We start from the raw sequence: 23,999 nt of genomic DNA, 5'->3' as shown, positions 1-23,999 counted from the left end.
ATCTATGTAAAGATCGCCTGTACTGGTGAAATATATCTTTCATAGATGTGTCTTTATCCTCTTACACCTGTCCCCAATAGTTAGACTTAGTTATCCTATGACTATGTCTAACTATTGGGGACGTGTGGAAGAGGATAAAGACACATCTATGAAAGATATATTTCACAAGTACAGGCGATCTTTACATGGATAGCTGGTGAATGAGGCCACAAGAGGAAGGGGAACACAGCACTTTCATCACCTTTGCCATATATTTCTGCAAGGAGAGCCACTAGTTTCTGAGACCTTGACTTATGGGGGTACAGTGTGATAAAAGGCAATTTGGATGCTTCAACTGGTGGATCTTGTTACTGGAATACTATGTACAGTGCCTTTAACTAGTAGTCAAATTACGGAGGACCGGTGCAGCTTTTGTTCTGGAATGCCGTCATATGACGGCGTCCCAGAATGGCCGCTCTCGCTAGCTAGGACGCGGTGCGACCCAGATCTCTGTAAAGAGCTGGGTCCATGGCTCTTTAACCATGTGATCAGCTGTGTCCAATCACAGCCAGTCACATGTAAACATGGAGATGCCGGTAATCAGCGCTCCTCGCCTTACACTGACAGTGTGTGTGGCGAGGAGAGCCTATTAGCGGAATCTCCTCACAGGAGACATCTATACATGTAATCAGGGCACTGATCATCAGTGCCCTAATTACAATAGCGACACCAGTGCCACAAATCAGTGCCAGCGATGAGTGCCTACCAGTGCCAGCAATTAGTGCCCACCACCACCAGCAATCAGTGCCCACCACTGCCCATATGTGCCACCAATCAGTGCCCATTAGTGATGCCAGTCTGTGCTGGCTATCAGTCCCATCTATTAGTGCTGCCCATCAATGGCCATCACTGCTGTCCATCAATGCCAATCAGTGCTGTCCATCAGTGCCACCCATCAATGCCCATCAGTGCCCATCAGTACCGCCTATCCGTGCCACCTATCAGTGCCCAGCAGTGCTGCCTATCGGTGCTCACCAGTGCCACCTATCCATGCCAATCAGTGCCACCTATTAGTGCCCATCAGTGCCACCTATCAGTGCCCATAAGTGTGGCATATTAGTGCCTCCTCATCAGTGCCAACTAATCAGTGCCCATAAGTGTTGTCTCATCAGTATGAGTGCCACCTCATCAATCCACCAGTTCAGCCTATCAGTGCCGCCTCATCAGCACACATCAGTGAAGGAGAAATATTACTTAATTATTATTATTATTATTATTATTATTATTATTATTATTATTATTATATAGGATTTATATAGCGTGGACAGTTTACGCAGTGCTTTACAACATTAGGGAGACATTACAATTACAATACAATTCGATACAGGGGGGAATCAGAGAGCCCTGCTCATTAGAGCTTACAATCTAGAAGAGAGGGTCAAGTTATACAAAAGGGTAATAGCTGTGGGGGATGAGCTAATGGAGAAAATAGTGCAGTTGTTAGGTGGAGGCAGGATAGGCTTCTCTGAAGAGGAAAGTTTTCAGGAAACGCCTAAAAGTGGATAAATTTGGAGACAGTCTGACAGCTTGGGGTAGAAAATTCCAGAGGATGGGCGAGGCTCGGGAGAAGTCCTGGAGGCGGATGTGGAAGGAATTGATGAGGGAGCTAGAGAGCAGGAGGTCTTGGGAGGAATGAAGAGGGCAATTAGGTTGGTATTTTGAGACTAGGCTAGTGATGTAGCTGGGGGGCAGAGTTGTGGATAGCTTTGTAACTTATTGTTAGTATTTTGAATTTAATTTGTTGGGCAAGTGGAGGAATTGGCAAAGAGGGGTAGCAGACACTGTGCGGTTTATAAAGTGGATGAGTCTGGCAGCAGCATTTATGATGGACTGAAGGGGAGATAGTTTATTTAAAGGTAAGCCAATGAGGAGGGAGTTGCAATAGTCAAGGCGAGAAATAACCAGGGAGTGAATTAGGAGCTTTGTGGTTTCATTGGTTAGAAAGGGACGTAGTTTAGAGATGTAATTACAAAATTTACTGACAGAAACTAAGTAAAAAATGTGTTTTTTTTTCAATTTTTTTTGGTCTTTTTTTTGTAAAAAATAAAAAACCCAGCAGTAATTAAATACCACCAAATGAAAGCTCTAGTTATGTGAAGAAAATTATGAAAAATTTCATCTGGGTACAGTGTAGCATGGCCGCGCAATTGTCATTAAACGTGTGGCAGAGCTGAAAGCTGAAAAATGCCCTGGGCAGGAAGGGGGTGAAAGTGTCCTGTAGGCAAGTGGTTAAAAAATAGTCATACTCCTTGAAATTTTACACATTTTGTCATGTTACAACCAAAAACGTACATGTATTTTATTGGAATTTTATGTAATAGACCAACACAAAGTGGGACATTATTGTGAAGTGGAAGGAAAATGATAAATGGTTTTCAAGTTTTTTTACAAATAAATATCTGAAAAGTGTGGGTGGCATTTGTATTAAGCCCCCTTTTCTCTGATACCCCTAACTAAAGTCTAGTGGAACCAATTGCCTTCAGTAGTCATCTAATTAGTAAATAGCATTCACCTGTGTGTAATTTAATCTCAGTATACCGTATATACTCGAGTATAAGCCGAGATTTTCAGCCTCTTTTTTGAGGCTGAAAGTGCCCCCCTCGGCTTATACTCGAGTCATCGCTGTCTGCCCGCTCGATCAGCGTGTCGAGCAGACAGACAGCGGCCATTCTATTCAAAAGCCGCGCCTCCGGCTCCGCCTTCGCCTGTGATAGGCGGAACACTGAATTTCCCAGCAGCCTGTGTTCCGCCTATCACGGACGTCGTATCATCCTCGTACTACGGACGAGGATGATACGACGTCTGTGATAGGCGGAACACAGGCTGCTGGGAAATTCAGTGTTCCGCCTATCACAGGCGAAGGCGGCGGCGCAGCTTTTGAACTTACAATGGCCGCCGACGAAGAGGGCACGGGACGGCACGGCACGGGACGGGACGGGACGGGGGCAAGGCAAGGCACGACACGGGACGGATGCAAGGAGGCAAGGCCCGGCACGGGACGGAGGCAAGGAGGCAAGGCACGGGACGGAGGCTCGGGACAAAGGTAGGCTGGACACACACACACACACACACACACACACACACACACACACACACACACACACACACACACACACGGATGGAGACACACACAGGGATGGATGGATGGATGGATGGAGACACACACACACAGGGATGGATGGATGGATGGATGGATGGAGACACACACACACAGGGATGGATGGATGGATGGAGACACACACACACAGGGATGGATGGATGGATGGACACACACACACACAGGGATGGATGGACGGACACACAGGGATGGACGGACACACAGGGATGGACGGACACACAGGGATGGACGGACACACAGGGATGGACGGACACACAGGGATGGACGGACACACACACAGGGATGGACAGGCATGTCTCACCCTCGGCTTATACACGAGTCAATAAGTTTGCCAGTTTTTTTGGGGGTAAATTGGGGGCCTCGGCTTATATTCGGGTCGGCCTATACTCGAGTATATACGGTAAATACAGCTTTTCTGTGAAGCCCTCAAAGGTTTGTTAGAGAACCTTAGTGAACAAACATCATAATGAAGGCCAATGAACACACCAAACAGGTCAGGGATAAAGTTGTGGAGAAGTTTAAAGCAGGTTTAGGTTTTAAAAAATATCCCAAGCTTTGTACATCTCACTGAGCACTGTTCAATCCATCATCCAAAAATGGAAAGAGTATGGCACGACTGCAAACCTACCAAGACATGGCCACCCACCTAAACTGATAGGCCGGGCAAGGAGAGTATTCATTAGAGAAGCAGCCAAGAGTCCCAAGGTAACTCTGGAGGATCTCCAGAGATCCACAGTTCTGGTTGGAGAATCTGTCCACGGGACAACTATTAGTCATGCACTCCGCAAATCTGGCCTTTATGGAAGAATGGCAAGAAGAAAGTCATTGTTAAAAGAAAACCATACAAAGTCCCATTTGCAGTCATGTGGGAGACACAGCAAACATGTGCTCTGGTCAGATGAGACCAAAATGTAACTTTTTGGCCTAAAAGCAAAACGGTCTGTGTGGCAGAAAACTAACACTGCACATTGCCCTGAACACATCATCCCCATTGTGAAACATGGTGGTGGCAGCATCATATTGTGGGGATGCTTTTCTTAAGCAGGGACAGGGAAGCTGGTCAGAGTTGATTGGAAGATGGACAGAGCCAAATACAGGGCAATCTTAGAAAACCTTTTAGAGTCTTCAAAAGACTTGAGACTGGGTGGAGGTTCACCTTCCAGCAGGACAACAACCCTAAACATACAGCCAGAGCTTCAATGAAATGGTTTAGATCAAAGCATATACATGTGTTGGAATGGCCCAGTCACAGTCCAGACCTAAATACAATTGTGAATCTGTGGCAAGACTTAAAAGTTGCTGTTCACAGTTTCTCTCCATCCAATCTGACAGAACTTGAGCTATTTTGGAAAGAAGAATGGGCAAAAACTTCACTCTATAGATGTGCAAAGCTGGTAGAGACATCCAAAAAAGACTTGCAGCTGTAATTGCAGTGAAAGATGGTTCTTCAAAGTATTGACTCAATGGGTCTGAATCCAAATGCACACCATACTTTTCAGATATTTATTTGTAAAACATTTTGAAAACCATGTATCATTTTCCTTCCACTTAACAATTGTGTGCCACTTTGTGTTTAGGTTTTTGGTTGTAACATGACAAAATGTGGAAAATTTCAAGGGGTGTGAATACTTTTTCAAGGCACTGCATATAAGCAGTCAATGGGGAAGATTTACCAAAACTAGTGCACTTAGAATCTGATGTAACATGGAAGCCAATCAGCTTTTAACTTCAGGTTGTTCAATTAAGTTTGGACAATAAAACCTGGAAGCTGATTGTTTTCTATGCAGAGCTGTGCTAGATTTTGCACGAGACAGTTTTAATAAATCTCCCCCAATGTGTGCTTTAATATAAACCTGTACTGGTGGAAAACATAGGCTGCCATTTCTGAAAATGCTAGTTGTTAGCAGATAAGAATCTCCCGGAACTTCATGCTGTCATCAGTTTTTGCATGCTTGTTCTGGATCTGTACCTTAGAAAATATTGAATATAGAGACAATCAAGCACTAGCATTTTTAGAAGAAGGTCAGGAAGAGCAATTGTGTTGTTATGTATCTATCACTTGTGAATTCTAAAGCTTTGTATATTTAACCACTTGCAGTTTCCCCTCTTGGCAGCTCATGTAGGGTAGCAGGAGATGTCTGCGACCAGTGTGTTCAGAAGCCTCTACAATGTAAAACAGCCAGTCCACTCGTCCACCCCACACCTCTCATCTAAAACGAAAAATGACATTTACATAACATGTAGTAGGTATTTATGGTGGTCAAAACCATAGACTGTGAGTTTGAATACCTCCCCCAGAACAGTACCTCCAATACTCCATCCAGCCAACCTGGTAGAAGCCCATTTTTGAACAGAAATGGTGCCCTGTAAAAGCAATAACAATGGCATCTTGCATTGTATGACATGTTCTGTGAGCTTTTATAGGTTTATATCAACGCAAGCTACCAGACTTAAAGAGGGATTCCACCCAAAAAATAAATATTAAAAGCCAGCAGCTATAAATACTACAGCTGCTGACTTTTAATAAATGGACACTCACCTGTCCCGGGTTCCAGCGATGCCGAGGCCGATCGATCGCTCAGCTCTCGGCTGCTGCCGTCACCATTCTAGGTGAGGGAATCAGGAAGTGAAGCGAATCGGCTTCACTTCCCGGTTCCCTACTGTGCATGCGCGAGTCGCGCAACGCAATAGGAATTGTCCGCGCTGTCACTGGGACCCGTGTGTGTCCCAGCAGACAGCGCAGCAGGACAGGAAATGGTGTAGACTCCCACGGGAGTCTATGCCCGGAAGTGGGTGTAAATACCTGTCTTTGACAGGTATCTCCACCCCCCTGTAAGGTGCCAATTGTGACACCGGAGGGGGGGAGGGTTCCAATCAGAGGAAGTTCCACTTTAGGGTGGAACCCCGCTTTAAGCGGTTAGGTGGATAAAAGCTAGCTCAAGTTGCAGATAATAGTGACAAATAAACCTCACTGCTATATTCCCCTATATCTCATTTGGTTAATGATACATACAATAAGGCTGGCCATACATTATACAATTTTCTTTTACAATGTTCCTTTAGATTAACCCAAACCACGTAATATGAGGTCAAACATAAACATTTTTAATTTGTGTGCAATCAGACAGTAGCTTGCACTAAATAGTTGAAGGTAAATTTAAAGGAAATTGAATAGGAAAATTGTATAATGTATGGCCTTTTTTTTTTTTTTAATCAACAGTGCATTTGCAAATATTTCTGTATTTGAAACGTTACAGGACACTTTTTTGGTTTTGGTTTTCATAGTCTTCCAACTGATTATATTTAAATTATATGAGCTTTGCTCTGTTATTTTGCACTTATTCATGTGAAAAGTCAGTGATTAGATTTCCCATGCCATTTGTCTTTAGCCTTTTGATAATCTGCCAATTGTCTCTGTAATACATTCCTTCTGTGTATGCTATATTGCAGAGATGTAGTCTTATTTTACTATGTACGCTGTAGGCATCAGCATTGATGTTGTTACCTGCTGGAGGTTCTCTTGCTCTCCCCCATTTGTGGGAGGGGCCGCTCAGTGGTCCCCTACACTGAACATTAAAAGGAAAAAAGGTGATCTTCAACTGGGGATGCAGCAGATCTCTTCAATGGAAATTAAACCAAAAGTTATTGTTCTCTTTGGTTGTCCCTCTGGGCAAGAAGAACAGTGAGCTAGTAGTCTGACAGTGGAGAATAAGGAGAACAAGCTTACATTCTCACCAGAGGTACAAGCACCTCCAAAGATGAAACCACTTAATACCTCATCCAGTATGTGGACAGTTTTATTCTGTGCCATAATATGGTTTACTATCAACTACTGTTTTAAAACATTTTTATTGCAAGATCTGGCCTCTGTGTGAATATTTATTAACCAATTGCGCGGTCATGCGACGTTGTACCCAAACAAAATTGATGCCCTTTTTTTTCCACAAATAGAGATTTCTTTTAGTGGTATTTGTTCACCTCTTCAGTATTTATTTTTTGCCCTATAACAGTAATATTTTTTACTATAATAAATATCCCCCAAAAAATAAAAAATAAACAAATTTCTTACTCAGTTTAGGCCAATATGTATTCTTCTACATATTTTTAGTAAAAAAAATCGCAATAAACATATATTGCTTGGTTTGCACAAAAGTTATCGTGTCTACAAAATAGGGGATAAAGTTATGACATTTTTATTATAATTTATTTATTATTAGTAATGGTGGCGATCTGCTATTTTTATTGTGACTGAGGCATTGCGGCGGACAGATCGGACATGTTTGACACTATTTTGGGACCATTGGCATTTTTACAACGATCAGCGCTATAAAAATGCACTGACTACTGTGTAAATGTCACTGGCAGGGAAGGGGTTAAACACTAGGGAGTGATCAAGGGGTTAAGCGTGTTCTAAATATAGGGGGATGGGCTCACTAGAACATGAATGAGATCACTGCTCCTGATCACTGGGAGCAGAAGATCCCTGTCATGTTGCTAGGCTCTCCCCATTCTGCCTCTCTGTGCCATGATCGCGGGGCCACTGGCGGACATTGAGTCCGTGGAACCCGCGGGCATACTCCTGCAGTGTGCGCGCCCACTAGCATGATGCAGTGATGTGCTGGCGCACCCATGCCACTTTGCCGACCTATATCGGCGTGAGCCGCTCAGCAAGTGGTTAAATAAATATCTCTACAGCCAATACCTGGAAGGTAATATGTGAGGAGTGGTTGCTGGTGCAAACCTGGCAGGTGATGCTTGGACTTATTGTGTGAGTACTCCAGGGAGGTAAGGGGTTAACCATACAAGGTCAGGAGGATGGGAAGTGTAGCTCCTTGGCCACCATCTGTGCACTGGGCAGACTGTACTGTCGGTAGAGCTCAGTAATCAGCATTTTTCTGGGCCAGGGTTTGGCTGCATATGACAATAAGCAAGCCAGCTCTGCCCACATTTTGGCAGGATTGACTGTTGTAACTTCAAGGGTCAGGCCCCCAGCTAAGAATTCACATGAGAGGTGGGCCTCCAGCTGAAGGGCGCCATTTGATTAGCTGCCATGTGGAGAAGAAAGTGTGTTAAGGCAGGACTGTAAAGTTGTGAAAGATGAACTAACTGTATGGCACGTAGGGCAGCCATCTATTGGGAGTATGTGATTTGCTGTGCGGTATCTATGTTGAGTGCTGGTGATATGGGACTTCATTCTGACATGTGTCAGAAATGGCCCTGCTCCATGGTGCCAGGCAAGATTCTCTGCTGCCGTTGTGTTGGCTGTGTGGAGCTGTGTCAGAAGAGGTTAAACGCTATCATTTGAGCTCCTGCCTGTTTGTGCAGACTTTTAGGATAGCCTCACTTTCTTACCAAGTGGCTGAAGCTGTTCTGTCTACAACACTGGACTACTCTATTGGAACCTTGCCTAATGCACGTACCCCAGTGCCTATGTGTCCTGAGAGTCAAGGAGAGGCAGGTGCAGTCTAGGCTGCTTTCTCCACTGCCACTGAGGCTGGAACTGGCCTGACAAAGTTAGAGGTGTGCCACTCCAGGTGATGTAGTTATGTTGATTGGACTCCACTCATGGATGCTTTGCTCCAGCTCGCTTCCATGGAACTCATGTATGGAGAACAAATGGCTGCACACCATGGTTAGGCTTATTGTGGTATGTTCACTGTGACAAGATTTTTATACTATTGTTCTGGGCCTCAATTACATTCTTGGATTGTGCACTGTTAGCCTTGTGCAGGAGATGCTTGTACCTATAGCCATGTCACAAAGGTGTGCCATATTTAAAGGGGGAAGAATGTAAGCAGGAGCAACTAAGCTTGGTGTGTGGGTGCTGGAGAGAAACAAAATGGTGCTAAGTGGCTAACTGGTAGGCTATCTATAATGCTAGTTGGCCAGTACAGTACAGGAAAGACCATCTTGATCAGGTGAGAGAATGCTATGCTAAGTATCATATCTTCAGCGCCTACCCCCTGAAGTGACATATCTCTTATCCTCACTGTGCCATAAATGCTGGCTGATTCTGTGCTGGGCTGGCATGCTTCCTTCTGTGTAATAGACATGGCTCTCACCCACATTGTACTATGCATTACAGCTGCACCTGTACTGACATGTTGCACATGCTGGCTGACTCTATATTGTTATGCTTCCTTCTGTATAACTTGTAGGCAGGTAGAAGGAAGGCCTGCTGGAGTTTCTTTTGCTCTCCGCCATTTGGGAGAGGGGGCTACAGAGGGGCCCCCACACACTTACATAAAAAGGGAAAATGGTGACCCTTAACTGACGATGGAGCAGATGAGGGGACAAGGGACAGTAGCGGTGAAGCTAGACATTATTTCACCCCCTTTGAAGAGGGTGGTGTCAGTAGGGCAGAGGTTGGTGTCAATAAGGCAGTAGATGGTGGCAGTAGGTCAGTGGACGGGGTCAGTATTTATTTATTTTTTTATTATTTTGTTACAGTTCCAAAATTTTTTTACAATTTTTAGGGGCTCTGTTGGGGGGCTTTAGTGAAATATCAGGTGTCTAAACAGACCCATGATGGCTCACTTTTGAGACAAAAAGGGACTGAGAACAGAGATTCCCCAGTAATTTCTCTGCAGCCTCAGGTGCACTGGGTAGTTATTAAATGGGAAGTGCTCTGTTCTGAGCAGCTCCCTGTTTCATTCACAAACTGAAGCATAGGAAACAGTTTCCTATGCTTCAGTTATGAATGAACACTGTATTCATTTGTAAAAAGAAAGAGGCCAGTAAATATGACATTTACTGGTCCCTTCCCCCACTCTCCATCCTTTAACTATGTAACTATAGTTGATCCAGGGAAAATCTGATTGCCTCTCTGGGATCAGGAAGGATTCCCCTGCTGTAGCAAATTAGATCCTGCTTTTCTGTTTTTTTTGCCTTCCTCTGGATCAACAGTGGGTATAGGATTGGGTATATGGGATTGTATGATATTTTTTATCTTATTTATAAAAATTTTTATGGTTGAACTAGATGGACTTGTGTCTTTTTTCAACCTGACTAACTATGTAACTGACACATCTACCACAGCAGCTGGCAGGAGCTGGCAGCAGTGGGAGGCGGTAGAAGCACACGAGGAGCCAGGCAGCAGAAAGAAGGGGAACCCGGAGAGGAGGGGTGTCAGGGATGGCATTTAGGGGAACTGATGGACTGTATTTTTGACCTGTGGCAACTTAATGCCAGTGGGAGGTAGAAGAGGAGAAGCACACTTTAAGCTGCTGCAGCTGGAGAATATAGCCCATTGGCTCCACTAAATTCTGCCCCTCTTCTCCAGGTTCTGATGGGTTACTGACCCCTAGATTAGGGTGTGCCCAGGCAAACCTGGCAAACCCCATGCACACACCTACAGTATGTGATCTGCATACCACCCAACTTTAGAACTTAAAAATGAAGGGCATTTTAGTGATCTGCGGTGTGCTATGTGCTCCACTGCAAAAAAGTGGGTGTGGCAAAATTGTTAATTGTGTGATGAGCTTAAGTTGCATGGTTAAGCATAACCCAGGCTTCCTTGTATCTATAAAATATGCTGTGATTGCTGTGCCACAAGCACAATCGTTAAAAAAAAAATCTTCAATTACATATGGTTTTGTACATGCCAAAAACAGACAGAGATCTAACACTTTGTCTGAGACTACCTTAAAGTGGAGCGCTACCCAGTGCCACATTTGTCACCTTTCTGGGTGGTGTGGATACCTGTTTTTGATAGGTACCCGTCCCCACTTTAGATAAACCTTGCCCGGTTTCCCTTAGAAGGAATGGCGGCGGCAGCACCTGAGAGCCGACTGAAAAATTGACTGGGGTGCCAACATTACATGATCCCTGGATAGGTAAGTGTCCTAATATTAAAAGTCAGCAGCTACAGTATTTGTAGCTGCTGACTTTTAATGTTTTCGTGGGGGGTTGGAGCCCCGCTTTAAAGAAGCACTTCATTAAAATATTCAGGGACTGCTTAGCAACCAATAACTGTATATGTGCAATATAATGTATAGAGTGCAGGAGTCTGTACAGCAGAGTGCAAATGCCAGGATTATGTAAGACACAGAGTGTGGCAATCAGTGTCAAGTTTAGGATAATAAATACAGATTTCAGGGGCCAAGAGTGTAAATGCATACTAGGAGTAAGGAGTAGAAAACAAAAATAGTGCAGGAGTTGGGGTTGTATAACACACAGTGTAGGGGTTAGGAGAGTGAAACATTCTCCCCACAAGGAATACTTTCCCCACTTTACTGTATCAGAATAAATCCCCACTACCTCCCCTCCAAAAGAAATCCAGCACCAATATGCACACTAAGCCTTCCAAAAACAATACAAAAACACAATTGGTGGCTGGGACTTTCAAGGCACTGTAAACACTACAAATTATATGCAAAAATCTCTATAAATGCACATATTTTTGCTGGAAACAAAAATGCAATTTTTTTTTTCTTCAAGAACCTGGAAAGCATTGCACCCCTGATCACCCCTGGTGCAATGTCAGGCTCCTGCAGACAAGCCCTGCAGCTTTTAGACTATACTTCCAATACAGACTGACTGTTTACAAGCTGCAGGGCTTGTGAATGAACTATGAAAGCCCTAATCAGTGCCCTTGCAGTTCTTTCAGAACTACAAACTGTCAGTTGCAGTGGAAGACAGTACTTGTAGTTCCCTCTTTTACAGATTGCTGTAATTGATTGATGTGGCTGTATGGGCAGAGACACACTATTTTGAAAAAAATCCCCCACCCACTGTCACAATGAGGGGAGGGATCAGGGGTCTGGAGCATGTTACACGTTATACCTCCCTTTAAAAAGACAATCATAGCTGTTCACAAACCAATTCAGGTAATGCTTAAAAACATACATAACAATGCTGGTAAAAAACGAAGGATGGCAGCACTCCCATACACGATGCAATATCGATGTATTAAAAAATGTTAAATCAACAGCATACAATGGTATACAGCAAGGAAAACCAGGTGACACGTTTCACACGACTAGCGTGCTTTGTCAGAACCATGCATAAGACAAACACCATACACGTATTTATAGCAAAACTCCACATGTAATCAATTATTCAATTAGGTGATTGAAATTCACGCTCTTTTCCATTTTTTTGTTCTCATATACAAATGATTACACATGATCCAAAACAGACCAAAGGAACACAGAAACACGGACTTCTCAAAACATGAAAAAAATCTATAAAGAAAAAAGATACGTAAATATAAATATAAATGTGAGTGTTCAGAAAGAACTAATTAAAACAAAAAAGAGACCAAAAAATTGGAGAAACAAAAATTGATACAGCAGAAAGCAAAACAAAACAAAAATGAAAATAAAAATATCAAAATAAAACCAAAGCAAACACACCAGTTGTTATATGCTAAAATGCGAGCATGTGTCCCATCCAAAATGGTTTATGGTGGAACAACTAAACTCACAAAAAAGCAAAAAAACTACTTTTTTGGATTAGTAGATCACGTTCCATAAATGATGAAAGAATCATAAAGATATATATTATAATTAACCAGGTGTGTTAAATCCCATTCAAAATTAAGGCCTGTAGGAATTCTAGTCTGTAATGAAAAATACAGAATACCTAATGTTTGCATAGGGTCCTGAAACTGTCCCCACCCCTCCTGGGCTTGATGACCTCTCAACACCCTGAATTTGCAACAGTAAGGTATCCCCTCCATGGGCTCCATTAACGTGTCTAGCCACGTTATTATTATGTTCTTTCTCAATGTCATAGACATGTAATCGGCTCTGAAGCCTCCTAGTCGTGCATCCTACATATTGAATTGCAAAAATTTTACACATTATTAAATAGGCACATTTCTGTTATTACAGTTTAGAAAAGATTTATTTTTAAAAGAGCTATGATTTGCAATCGAATAAATCTGGTCACTCTGTATCAAACAAGGACAACATGAACAACCGGTACTTCCACATTTAAATGTCTCAGTGAAATCCAACCATGTCCTACTACGATTACTAGAACTTAAATCACTGAGAGACAGGGATTTTGGCAAAGACCTTAAAACCATTAGATATAATTTAGCATTCATCTTGAAATAAAATGGGTATATGACGTTCCATGGTCCTTCTCATTTTAGCAAACTCCATGCTAAATGGAGTGGAGTAAATAAGAGTGTCAGTTAAATTAGAGTTACATCTATGTTTTTGTGGTAATAAGTTTTTTCTAGGCATAGCCTCTGCAATATTTTGAGCTCTATTTAATGTAGACAACCCATAACCTCGATCAAGAAACTTATTGCACATTTTCCCTCTTATTCTCTGGAAGTCCCTATCCTCACTGCAGACCCTGCGCAACCTCAAAAATTGGCCAACTGGTAACCCACGAGTCACATGGCCAGGATGCCCAGAGTCTGCATGAAGAAGAGTGTTCCCTGATAGTGGTTTCCTATAAAGCCTGGAACCAATATGGTCTGCTTAATTAAACAAAGTGACATCAAGAAAAGTAATGGACTTGCTATCCAGATGGCCCGTGATCCACAGGTTAAAATCATTGTTATTTAGATATTATAAAAAAAATCTAAATTCCCCACGGTATTCGAACAGGTAAACAACAAATCATCTATATATCGACAATAAAATCTCATAGCAAGACAAAATGAATTAGTATATCTGAAGATGTGTGCTTTCTCCCACTAACCCATGTATAGCTTGGCGAGAGAGGGTGAAACCGAGCACCCATTGATGCTCCGCATCTCTGGAGGTAAAAAAGTCACATCAAAAGAAAAGAAATTGTGTGTCAAAAGATAATTTAAACAGTCTAAGATATATTCCTTGTGTATACATGTGTATCCACTATAGTTGTCCAAAAAGTATTCAACCGCCCTTAGTTCTAAAGCATGTGGTATGGAAGAGTACAAGCTGTATACAGCACACCTAATACATATATCCCCCTCCACCCACTTCATTTTGTCACATAGATTAAGTAAGTGCTTGGTGTCCCTCAAATAACTGGTCAATTTTGTTACCAATGGCCGTAACTGGCAATCCACCCAAAGACCCAAATTCTCATTGAGGGAACCAATCCCAGCTACTACAGTGACCCATCAAGAGAGAAATTCCCTTGTGGATTTTGGGGACTTGACGGAACACACTTAACAATGCATATATCAAATTAAATTTAGAAATGTCCCTAACGTTGCTACATTTTATCACAGCACACAGGAAGGCATTGCATGTCACTGTACAGCAGCGCATTGCACTGCGCAACTGTATAGTAGTGACATGAATGAAGTATCTTACAAAAAAAAAAGAAAGAAAAAAAAGTGTGATGCAGTAAAACCACTGCCTCCTACCCCCAGCTCACTGGAAGGGAGCACTGCCCACACACTAAATCACTGCACTTTAGTGTGTGGACAGTGTGAACTGGCCTTAATATAACTGGCAGGGGCATGCCAGCATGAACACTTGGAGGCTGGGGCACATGCCCTGGGGTCTCAGACGCTTTATTTGCCCCCTCTATAGCAGCTGGCTTCTCTTAGATGTGTGTGTGTGGGGGGGGGGGGGTAAGAGGCTATGTGTTGGGGGTGCTTTGAGAGGGGAAATGACTTGTGCTAGAAGGTGGGTTGGAGGGGGGATTTCAAATCAGAACCCCCCCCAGACAAGTCTTCTACCCTCCAAGATCACCCCCAGCACATATCGTTCACCCCTCCAAATCAATGAGAATAATTCATCTTTACCCCTTTCCGACCCCTCCTGAGTGTGCAGCAGACAGCCTTGTTCACAAAGCTCTTTCACACAAAAAACTCATAATCCTGCCATCCTCGCTCTCAGTGAGAGGAGGCTGAAGGAATCTGCAACTGCAAGTTCTTTGACACTGACAGAAGCCCGGCGGAAAAAAGGGGGAGTAGGGAGACAGCTGGCCGCAACCTCAACTTTTTTGGTGGCTTGACACAAGACAAGTCCTGGGATAGAAAGAAGGGACTGGCCAAGGATGTCTCTGTGCAGCCCTGCAGGTTTCCAGCAGAGAGAGATAGAGGAGCAGAACATAGTGTCACCCTGCAAGGAGATGCAGCATCAGTGCTTACTCTAGCACATCCTAAGTTTCGATGCTGGTCTCTGGGTCAGCGGCACTCCTCTCAGTGTGGCACCTGGGGCACTTTCCCCCCCTGCCCCCCTAGTTTCAGCCCTGAGGGACAGCAAGCCAGGAGTTGGTGTTCCCCTTGGTTCATCCTCTGGGGAAAAAGAATGGTGAGCTAGTGGTCTAAGAGTGAGGAATAAGGAGAACCAGCTTAAATTCTCACCATCGCTGAAAGCTCTTCCAAAGAAGAAACCACCTAATACCACATATAATATCTGGACAGTTTCATTCTATGATATTATATGGATTACTCTATATTAACAACTCAAAATCAACTACTTTCAACTAGTATTTAATAGATAAGTGCCTCTCTAGCAAATAAGTACTTCTGGGAGGTAAAGGGTTAACTATACAAGGTTGGGAGGATGGGAAGTATAGGTCCTTGGCCACCACCTGTACAATGGGCAGTATGGGTACAGCACGAGAACCTGCATGTTTCCGAGTGGCTGCATGTGACGGCCATGTGCGAGTGAACTGCTCCTGCCCACAGACTGTCATGACTTTCACCCTTTTTGTACCACCATGCAATGAAGATGTGCTGCCACTGTACTTTCATGATTAATTTTGTGTGACTGGCATGACTCTGACCCTAAATATGTCCACTCTCTCATATATGCTGGCTGTCCCTAAACTGTCATACATTCTTCTATGTGACTGTCATGGCTCTCATCCTCACTGTGCCACTTCCCCGTGTATGCCAGCTGTCCTGTTTCTGTATTACAGGCATGGGTTTCACTTATATTGTATTACCTCTGCAATACATGCTGACTCTAATGATATGTTTCCTTCTATGTGTTTGACATGGCTTTTAATCCTACTATGCTATCTATGCTATATATGGCAGCTGCACCTCTACTGCTATATTCCCTTACTTGTGGAAGAGGGGGCTCTGATGTGAAGGAGGAGGGGAGAGCTTTTGATCTGAAGGAGGGCTTCTAATGTGAAGGATGATTCTGATCTGAAAGGGGGAGTTTTACTATGGTGCTAAGTAAAGGAAGCCATTATCATTGAATGCCCTTCAGCCCAGTAAACAAAGTACACCACAATGCACTACTTGTACCACTCTTATCCACGCCCCTACTCTGTCATATTCTTTCTTTTGCCAGAGCAAAGGTGGCAACCCAACTCCTGGGTCTACAAGCTTACAACTGTATACCCGCACTGTGAGATCTGGCTCTTTTACCTTTGACTGCTAGAGTGAGATTTGGTTATATTATTACTATGTTTCTAATTTTTCATCTTGTTGGAGCTCTGATATGAAGGAAAAAATCCCTGCCTCTACTAAGATGGCCATCTCTACATAGAGATACAGTGTGGAAAAAGTAATGGTAAGCCAGTAATGAGGAAAGATCAGCTGCATACAGGACAACCACAGGCAATACCGTGACTAATCATTTGCCCTTTAGCTGACATTTTGGGCACAACTTCCACAGTTTAGTTTGTCTTTAAGAAGAAGGCTGAGTCATTTGCAATAACAGCAGCCATGAAGTCATTAAACTAATTTAGCAGAAATACATATCATCATGAGTTCCTTAAGTTTTTGAAGATACTTTCTAATCCTTTTATTCTGGGTATTTTAGTGAGAGGTTGCAACACTGTTAGATTGGGTTCACAACTTTCTGGTGCGCTAACACAAAGCATGTTGATGTGCGTTTATTTGCTTATTAATGTGTATTGTATTAGGGCAGGCCATTCATTTGATGGGACTCCTTAACACAATAAAATGCCTCAAATAATGTGCATGTACATTTATTTGAAAGGTAATGCATGGTAGTGCATTACTGTATGGTGTGCTAAAACACATGTGTGTTAGTAAGCTGCGTTGGGATGCAATTAAGAATGAATAGCACTGCAACATCCCAATGCTTGACACATACAGTTTTCTTGGGTTTTTGCTATTGTGCACATTCCTGTAGCTCAAAGATGTGAATCCAGTCAAAGCCATTGTACACACGATCGGAGATTCCGACGGAATGTGTCCAATCGGAACGTTTTGTTGGATATTCCGACTGTGCGTGGTCTGCATCGGACTGTTTCCGTCGGAATATCCGACGGACCAAATTTTACAACTTGCCGGAAATATTTTCCTACAAAATGCTCCGATCGGACATACTCCGATCATGTGTAGAGAATTCAGATTGGACAAAGTGCCACGCATGCTCAGATCAAATTCCTACATCAAAGCTATTGGCTACTAGCCTGAATGTAGTCCCATCGTAATGAAATTACGTCCTGACGTTCTGAAAGATCGGATTTTCCGACAACTTTGTCCGACCGTGTGTATGCAACAGTTTCGGACAAGACCCGTCGGACAAAATCCAACGGACAAAATCAGATGGATTTGGTTGTCGGAATCTCGCACCGTGTATACAAGGGCTAAGACCTATTCCCTGACACAAGAATACTTTAATTGTATCATGTCTTTGAATTGACTGGTAGTGACTGAGTCATTAGTTACTTGTAAGTGAACTGGACACATTTATTTCAAGAAATTACATGCCCAGCTAATATAATAGCTTACTGGTCAGATTATTATTGCATGAAATTATTCACATGGTCATGGATGGCATCAGTAATGCATTTTTTATTGACTATTATCAAAGTGATAGTCAGTGGTGTTGAAGTGAATTTATGGATAAAACCTTTTTCATTAGTTTTGGATAGAGAAGAGAAGGATTAAAACCCCTGTAAGTTTACTTCATGTTACCTGTGTCCCATTGGGAAGATTTTTCTTTACTGGCTCCCTTGGTGATGCAACCAGAAGATAGAACAAATCTATAGGGAACTCCCCTCAGAGTAGGTGTCACCTTTGGAAGATTTCTTCCTAATCAATAACACTATTTATAGAGGTTTGTTTATTATACACATCAACAATGTAACAAAAAAATGATGGTATGCAAAGATGGGAGATACTGATAATTCTATAATGGAGGTTCTATGGTTAAGTAAGTAACTTACTTTAGGCCCTTTTTATCAAAGCGTCTACAAGAAGAAAATATATTGCTGCCCATAATGCAGTAAATGAATGAAAGAGAGACTGGTTGCTATGGGCATAAAACGTTTGTTATCCTAGACACTTTAAACATACGACTAACATTCACCACAACTACTGTCTGTTTCAATGAATCTGAATCAAATACTGGAAATACTAGTACAAGCTTGAACATTTCCATTTAATCTAAATGTGACCTTTGCACAGCCCTTAAATTGATATTAATTCACCTTCTTACAACCTGCTAAAGAGGAAAACCAGACCATAGACATTGAACAACACAGCCATCACAAAATAGTAACAAATTAATTTGCTATCTTGTCCATATCAGCAGGCCAAAAGTTTATTGGTTCATAATGTATCTTGGTATGGCACACGTAATGAGGAATTGTAGAGAACTGTAACCCATGCCAGTCCACACTTCTTACAAGTTTCAGTTTTCATAGATATTTCTTTCCTGCAGGTGCTCCTAAGTCATACACTATTCTCTTCCCAAATATGACATGCACGCATATGGCCTACAGTGTCAACCTGAGAAATTGCCAACCAAGGCAATGAAAGCAGCCACACAGTATGCACAGCCAGATTCTATGATCATATGACTGGACTATTCATTACAGCCTACCAGTATGTGAAAAAAAAATATTAGAAATGTAATTATTTCATTATCAGTTGTATGCACATTATGTCCTAAAACATAATTCACTTCATCAAAATAGGTGTGGCTGAAATAATATATATTTAAAAAATAACTCTGAAGTAAATTTTTTTTGTTTGAGCGATTACTTATTGTGGTAGAGTTGAGAATATTTACCCAGCTTCGTGTTCACTTCAAATATACAATAATGCGCAAGAAAATCTTGATATTTTCCAGCTTGGTTTTTTCTTGCATTTGATTGAGTATTCATAGCATTCAAAGTAAACAGATCTTTCTCTTATCAACTTAATCAACATTCACTTTGCAAGGTGAACATTTGTTAGTCAACAAACTACAGTGAGTCAGGGTGGCCTTGACTGACCTATATCTTCCTCCTGTCATTAGCAAGTAATATATTTATTTATTTCCAGTATTTATAAAGCGTATATATCACCATATCGAGTATTGTGTTTTTATAGAAACTAGAACTATTCATGTGTCCTTGCCCTTTAATAAGCTCACAATCCAATATCCATATCACACTCATAAAATCACACAAACTTGTAAGGTCTAATTTGGTTGAATACCAGCAAACTTTTCTGAACTTTTTGTTTTTAGATTGCTGAAAAAGGATTAAAAGGTAACAGTCAGAATAAATCTAAATGCTAACATAACTAGAACATGTAAACTTCATATACTATGTGTAAAGTTGTGAGAGTACAAGTTCATCATTCATTGCTCTGCTAGACCAAGAAGCCACAGTCTATGAGAAAGCGTATTTTTTTTTGCAGTAAACTATCACTGGCTCAACAGGTACATTCATATTCCTTGGTACTATTTTTACATCTAATCAAAATTAGTCTAGACACCAACTTCTGTCGTTTCATTCTCCCTCTCAAAGGCTCCCACGGTGGGCCTACTTGGTAGGTTTAAGGTTTTTATATATCACTTTATAAGAAGATTCGATATGTGAGATGACTAGCTGTTTTTTAAAATGTTAAACATTATTTTTAACACTTTTTTTTTTTGCCATTTGGGCAAAAAAAATTTAAATATGGTTGACAACACATGGAGTTTGGCTTAAGGTCTGTCTTTAACTGGCAAAGCCACCCAACCTACGGGAATCTGACATCACACTTACACAAATGACAGTAAATATGCCCTGTTGCTGAACTCTACAACACATTGCAATTACCATCCTATAAATACTGGAGAATTGTTCAATAGATTCAACGTGGCCTTCAAAACAGGAAAATATTTGTGACCTTCATTACCTCCTCAATAAACTCCCCATTTTCTGCTAAACCATAATATAACCAGTCCTTTAAATTAAAGATTATTATCAACTCTGTGCCATCTTTCATGTGCTATTGTCATCATTAACCAACCCAGTCAAGTCTTCAAATAACAAAAAGGGCTCTCTGCCAAAAAAACAAAATCCAGCCAACTGAATCTGTATTGACTATTGGCTAAACAAGCTTAAAATGTTCCACTATTATCAGCAACATTAATAGCAATAATTATATACTATTACACAATATCAATATCAATATGTGATACTAGGACTCATATTATCAAAATGATGATTCAATTGGCAGGTATCCTTTAATAGATTTACTTTGATAAATTGATGAATTTAGTCATACTCAGCACAGTATTTGCATTTTAGCCTTTCTAGCCGGTTACATCATTTTGTGGCTGCATATATTAAACCAAGTGAGCAAACCAATAAAAAGGACTGACTTAACCTGTAAGTGCATTTTATTATATGTGCATCATATATATATATATATATATATATATATATATATATATATATATATATATACAGCCAAATCTATATCGTAGCTATGACATAATACATCTTTCTCTCTCTCTCTCTTTCTCTGTCTATATATATATTAATTTAGTGGAGGATCAGATAATATTACATCACTTTATTGCACATCTTCTGCTGCATTGTGTTGGTTTTGACAGCAGTAATGATAAAAACCAGCCTTGCTTGCAATCTACAAAAGTGGCATGCACAGCAACATTGATTGTAAAAATCAAAAGCATCCTTCACCACTCATATACACCATTTCTATCAGCAACATCCACTGAACACACATAATTTCAAATATTTCTAATAGCAATAAGGCAAGGAAAAATAGGATATGATTTTCACTTACCTCCACAAAATAAAAACATGGGAGTAATGTGACGCTGTCTTTTGTGACTCTCATCTTTTGCCTTTCCTTTGCAGACATGTTTGTTTTTTAATCAGCAGAATCCTCTCTTCCAGGCAGGCTGATTCAAAATGATTTTCCTTTTGCAGACCTAGAGCATTGATGTACCATTCCCTAGTGCCACCTATGGAGTGTGCAGCATTTGGTGCTTTTTTTCCCTTCTCGCCTTCTATCTCTCTCTCTCTCTCTCTCTCTCTCTCTCTCTCTCTACCCCCTCTCTCTCTCTCTCTCTCTCTCCTTTGCAGCAATGCAAGTTCCCACACAGTCAGAGAAAATTATTCATTATGCCTTACAGAAACAGTAATGGCTCCTATACAAAAACACCCCTCTTGCTCTGCTCAAGCTCCCAATAAGCTCCTATTCACTTAAGCATTAGAATTCGCAGCTTATTGTGTGTAGGTCTGACGTCAAAGGAGCTACAGAGAGCAAGAGAAAAAAAAATCCCAGGGTTTTATGTGCTAGGTGGTTGGAGAGAGGCTTCAGTCTGATCAATCTTCCCATCTGACAGATGATGTAAAATATGTCACTGAAGACTAGAGAGAATCAGTTGGTTATCAAGTGACCACATGAAGTGACGCTGCCGTATCAATGCTGAATTTAACCTTTTTGATTGCTAAGCAATGACTTACATTTAAAAAAAATATATAATAATAATATTATTATTATTATTATTATATATATATATATATACTTATAAGCTTACTTATAAACTTATGGTGTGTGTATTTTTTTCATCTGTTCATATGTGAATGTATACCCCCAACAGTGATTCTTTCACAGTATTTATTATATTGTCTCTTTAAATACAAGGAAATGACAATATGGGCTGCGTTTCTTGCCATCTATCAAGTCTGCATTTATAAAATAATAAACCAAGGTGCAAACTGACTTGCATCATGTCAATTATAAAAAAATAAAAAAATATGATAGAGAGATAGATAGATAGATAGATAGATAGATAGATAGATAGATAGATAGATAGATAGATATACAACCTGTACTATTTTGACTGGGAGATGGGTGTGAATCTCTCAAAAGCTTGTCCTGAAAAATGAATCATTAGTGCAAATACAAAAAAACATGTACAGGACTCATCTGTGTTGTTAGAAGTTCTCTAATATGGCTACAATGGCCCTATAGTTATTAATCCACATATACTGTAGCAACAACTAATCCACAAGTATTTTTTTAGCACTGGGGAAGGTAAGTGGTGCACTCACTGAGATGGGGGAAGCACATACCACCTCCACACAGGAAGTACACTTCATGGCAAGTGAGATTTCAGCACACAAAATAAGAGTGGCACAAGAGCAAACGGTTGCTGCCATTTTAATAATAATAAACTGCTGAAGCATATTCACTGATGTATATCCAATTTTTTTTTTCTAATTTTGGATAAAGTAGGAAATACTGTAGTTAAAACCCCCTTTTTTTTGCTCTCTGTGTCCCACTTCCAGTCCCACAGGAAGGAAGGAGAAATATCTACAAAGTGAAAAGAACTTCGCTTTTAGACTTTTGTCACTGGAACAAGTGCCCCCATTGAAAGATTTACCTACACTTCTTGTTTTGGTGATAACTGTAAAATTTAGCATTGATGACAATGACTGCCAGGGTCAGTAGAGGATGTGAAACTAAGTACTGAAGACATGGGATTGATTTACTAAAGGCAAGTAGACTGTGCACTTTGCAAAGTTGCAGTTGCAGTTGCTCCAGGTTAGTAAATGAGGTAAAACTTCAGTTTGCAAAGAATACCCAATCATGTTCAAGGAAAAAAAAAACAGAATTTTTTCTTGCACATAACTGCATTTTTGCTTGCACATGATTGGATGATTGAAGTCAGCAGAGCTTCTGCTTATTTACTAAGCTCTGGAGCAACAGAGTGCAACTGTAAAGTACACAGTCTATTTGCCATTAGTAAATCCTGACAGAATTTCTGTTCCCCTCTCCATCCAAGACTATGAAAAAATATGTTTTTGATATACCTGCACTTTAACTGGAACACGTGGCCCAACCTTCTGTTGCTGTGACAACTGTAAAATTTGCCATTATTTACATTATCAGTGACAATGGTTACCCAGCCAAAATAAAAGGGCGAATCCAGGAAAGAAATTTGCTTTACCTCATCGACACAGACAGCGTTGACAGGGGAATCCCTCCCGCCAAAGCTATTGTGTTCTCCCGGCAGGAGGTGGGGGAAGCCGTCCCAGCAGGGAGAAAACAATGATTATTGCTAGCAGCTATAATAGCCGCTTGCAATAATCTCATGTAAAATCTGGCTGGTTAACCGTATGCAAGTTGATCGATGGATCAATTGACTTTGGTACATTCAGCCTGCCCATACATGGTTCCTGCTGAACTGGCCAAGATTCGAACCGTCAATAGCCGGCTTAACTGTTCATTACTGTATGTAAAAAGGAAAATGGCTATATATACACTTTTAAAGGAGGCCTATATTAAAAGAAATCCTGACATTGCTGACCTTCTATTAAAAATGCTATTTTCTTGGCCATCACTGGATTTAATACTTTCCAAGTTGCTGACCTAGAATAAGAATATGCCAAATAAAGCAAGACTGAATCCAAAATCAAAATGCTTGTTCTAGGTTAGTGACTAAGTAAGTAATCAAGCTACTGGATTAGTATGCAAGCCAAGGCATTTTAATTTTTAAAAGTAGAGGTCAGATACAGCAGCTTCCATATTCAATTGATACATTGTTCCTATATTAAGAACTTTATGAAATTAATCCAGCTTTTCATAAAGACAAAATCAGGGCTTGTCAATGAAAGTCTTACCTTTACCATCCTCTGACATTATTATAGTCATGAATAAATAGCAAATTGTTATTACACTGCATTTATTTATTACAATGCAAACAAGTCAGAA

General features: G+C 41.1%; 1 protein-coding gene across 1 annotated transcript in view; it reads right to left on the bottom strand.

Annotated features, from left to right (window-relative positions):
• The window catches only part of PLPPR4 (phospholipid phosphatase related 4), a 211,714-nt gene extending 190,168 nt beyond the window's left edge, over positions 1-21,546 (bottom strand). The window contains exon 1 of the mRNA XM_077452876.1: positions 21,060-21,546. Within this exon, the coding sequence (XP_077309002.1) occupies positions 21,060-21,137 (78 nt within the window). The 5' untranslated portion in view covers positions 21,138-21,546. The remainder of the gene's footprint in view (positions 1-21,059) is intronic.
• Between the last annotated feature and the right edge of the window lie 2,453 nt (positions 21,547-23,999).

The sequence above is a fragment of the Lithobates pipiens genome, unplaced genomic scaffold (genome assembly GCF_037356315.1).
Source record: "Lithobates pipiens isolate NorthernLeopardFrog02 unplaced genomic scaffold, aLitPip1_a1.2 Scaffold_23, whole genome shotgun sequence".
NCBI classification, from domain to species: Eukaryota; Metazoa; Chordata; class Amphibia; order Anura; family Ranidae; genus Lithobates; species Lithobates pipiens.
This window is presented reverse-complemented; position numbering and strand designations above follow the sequence as displayed.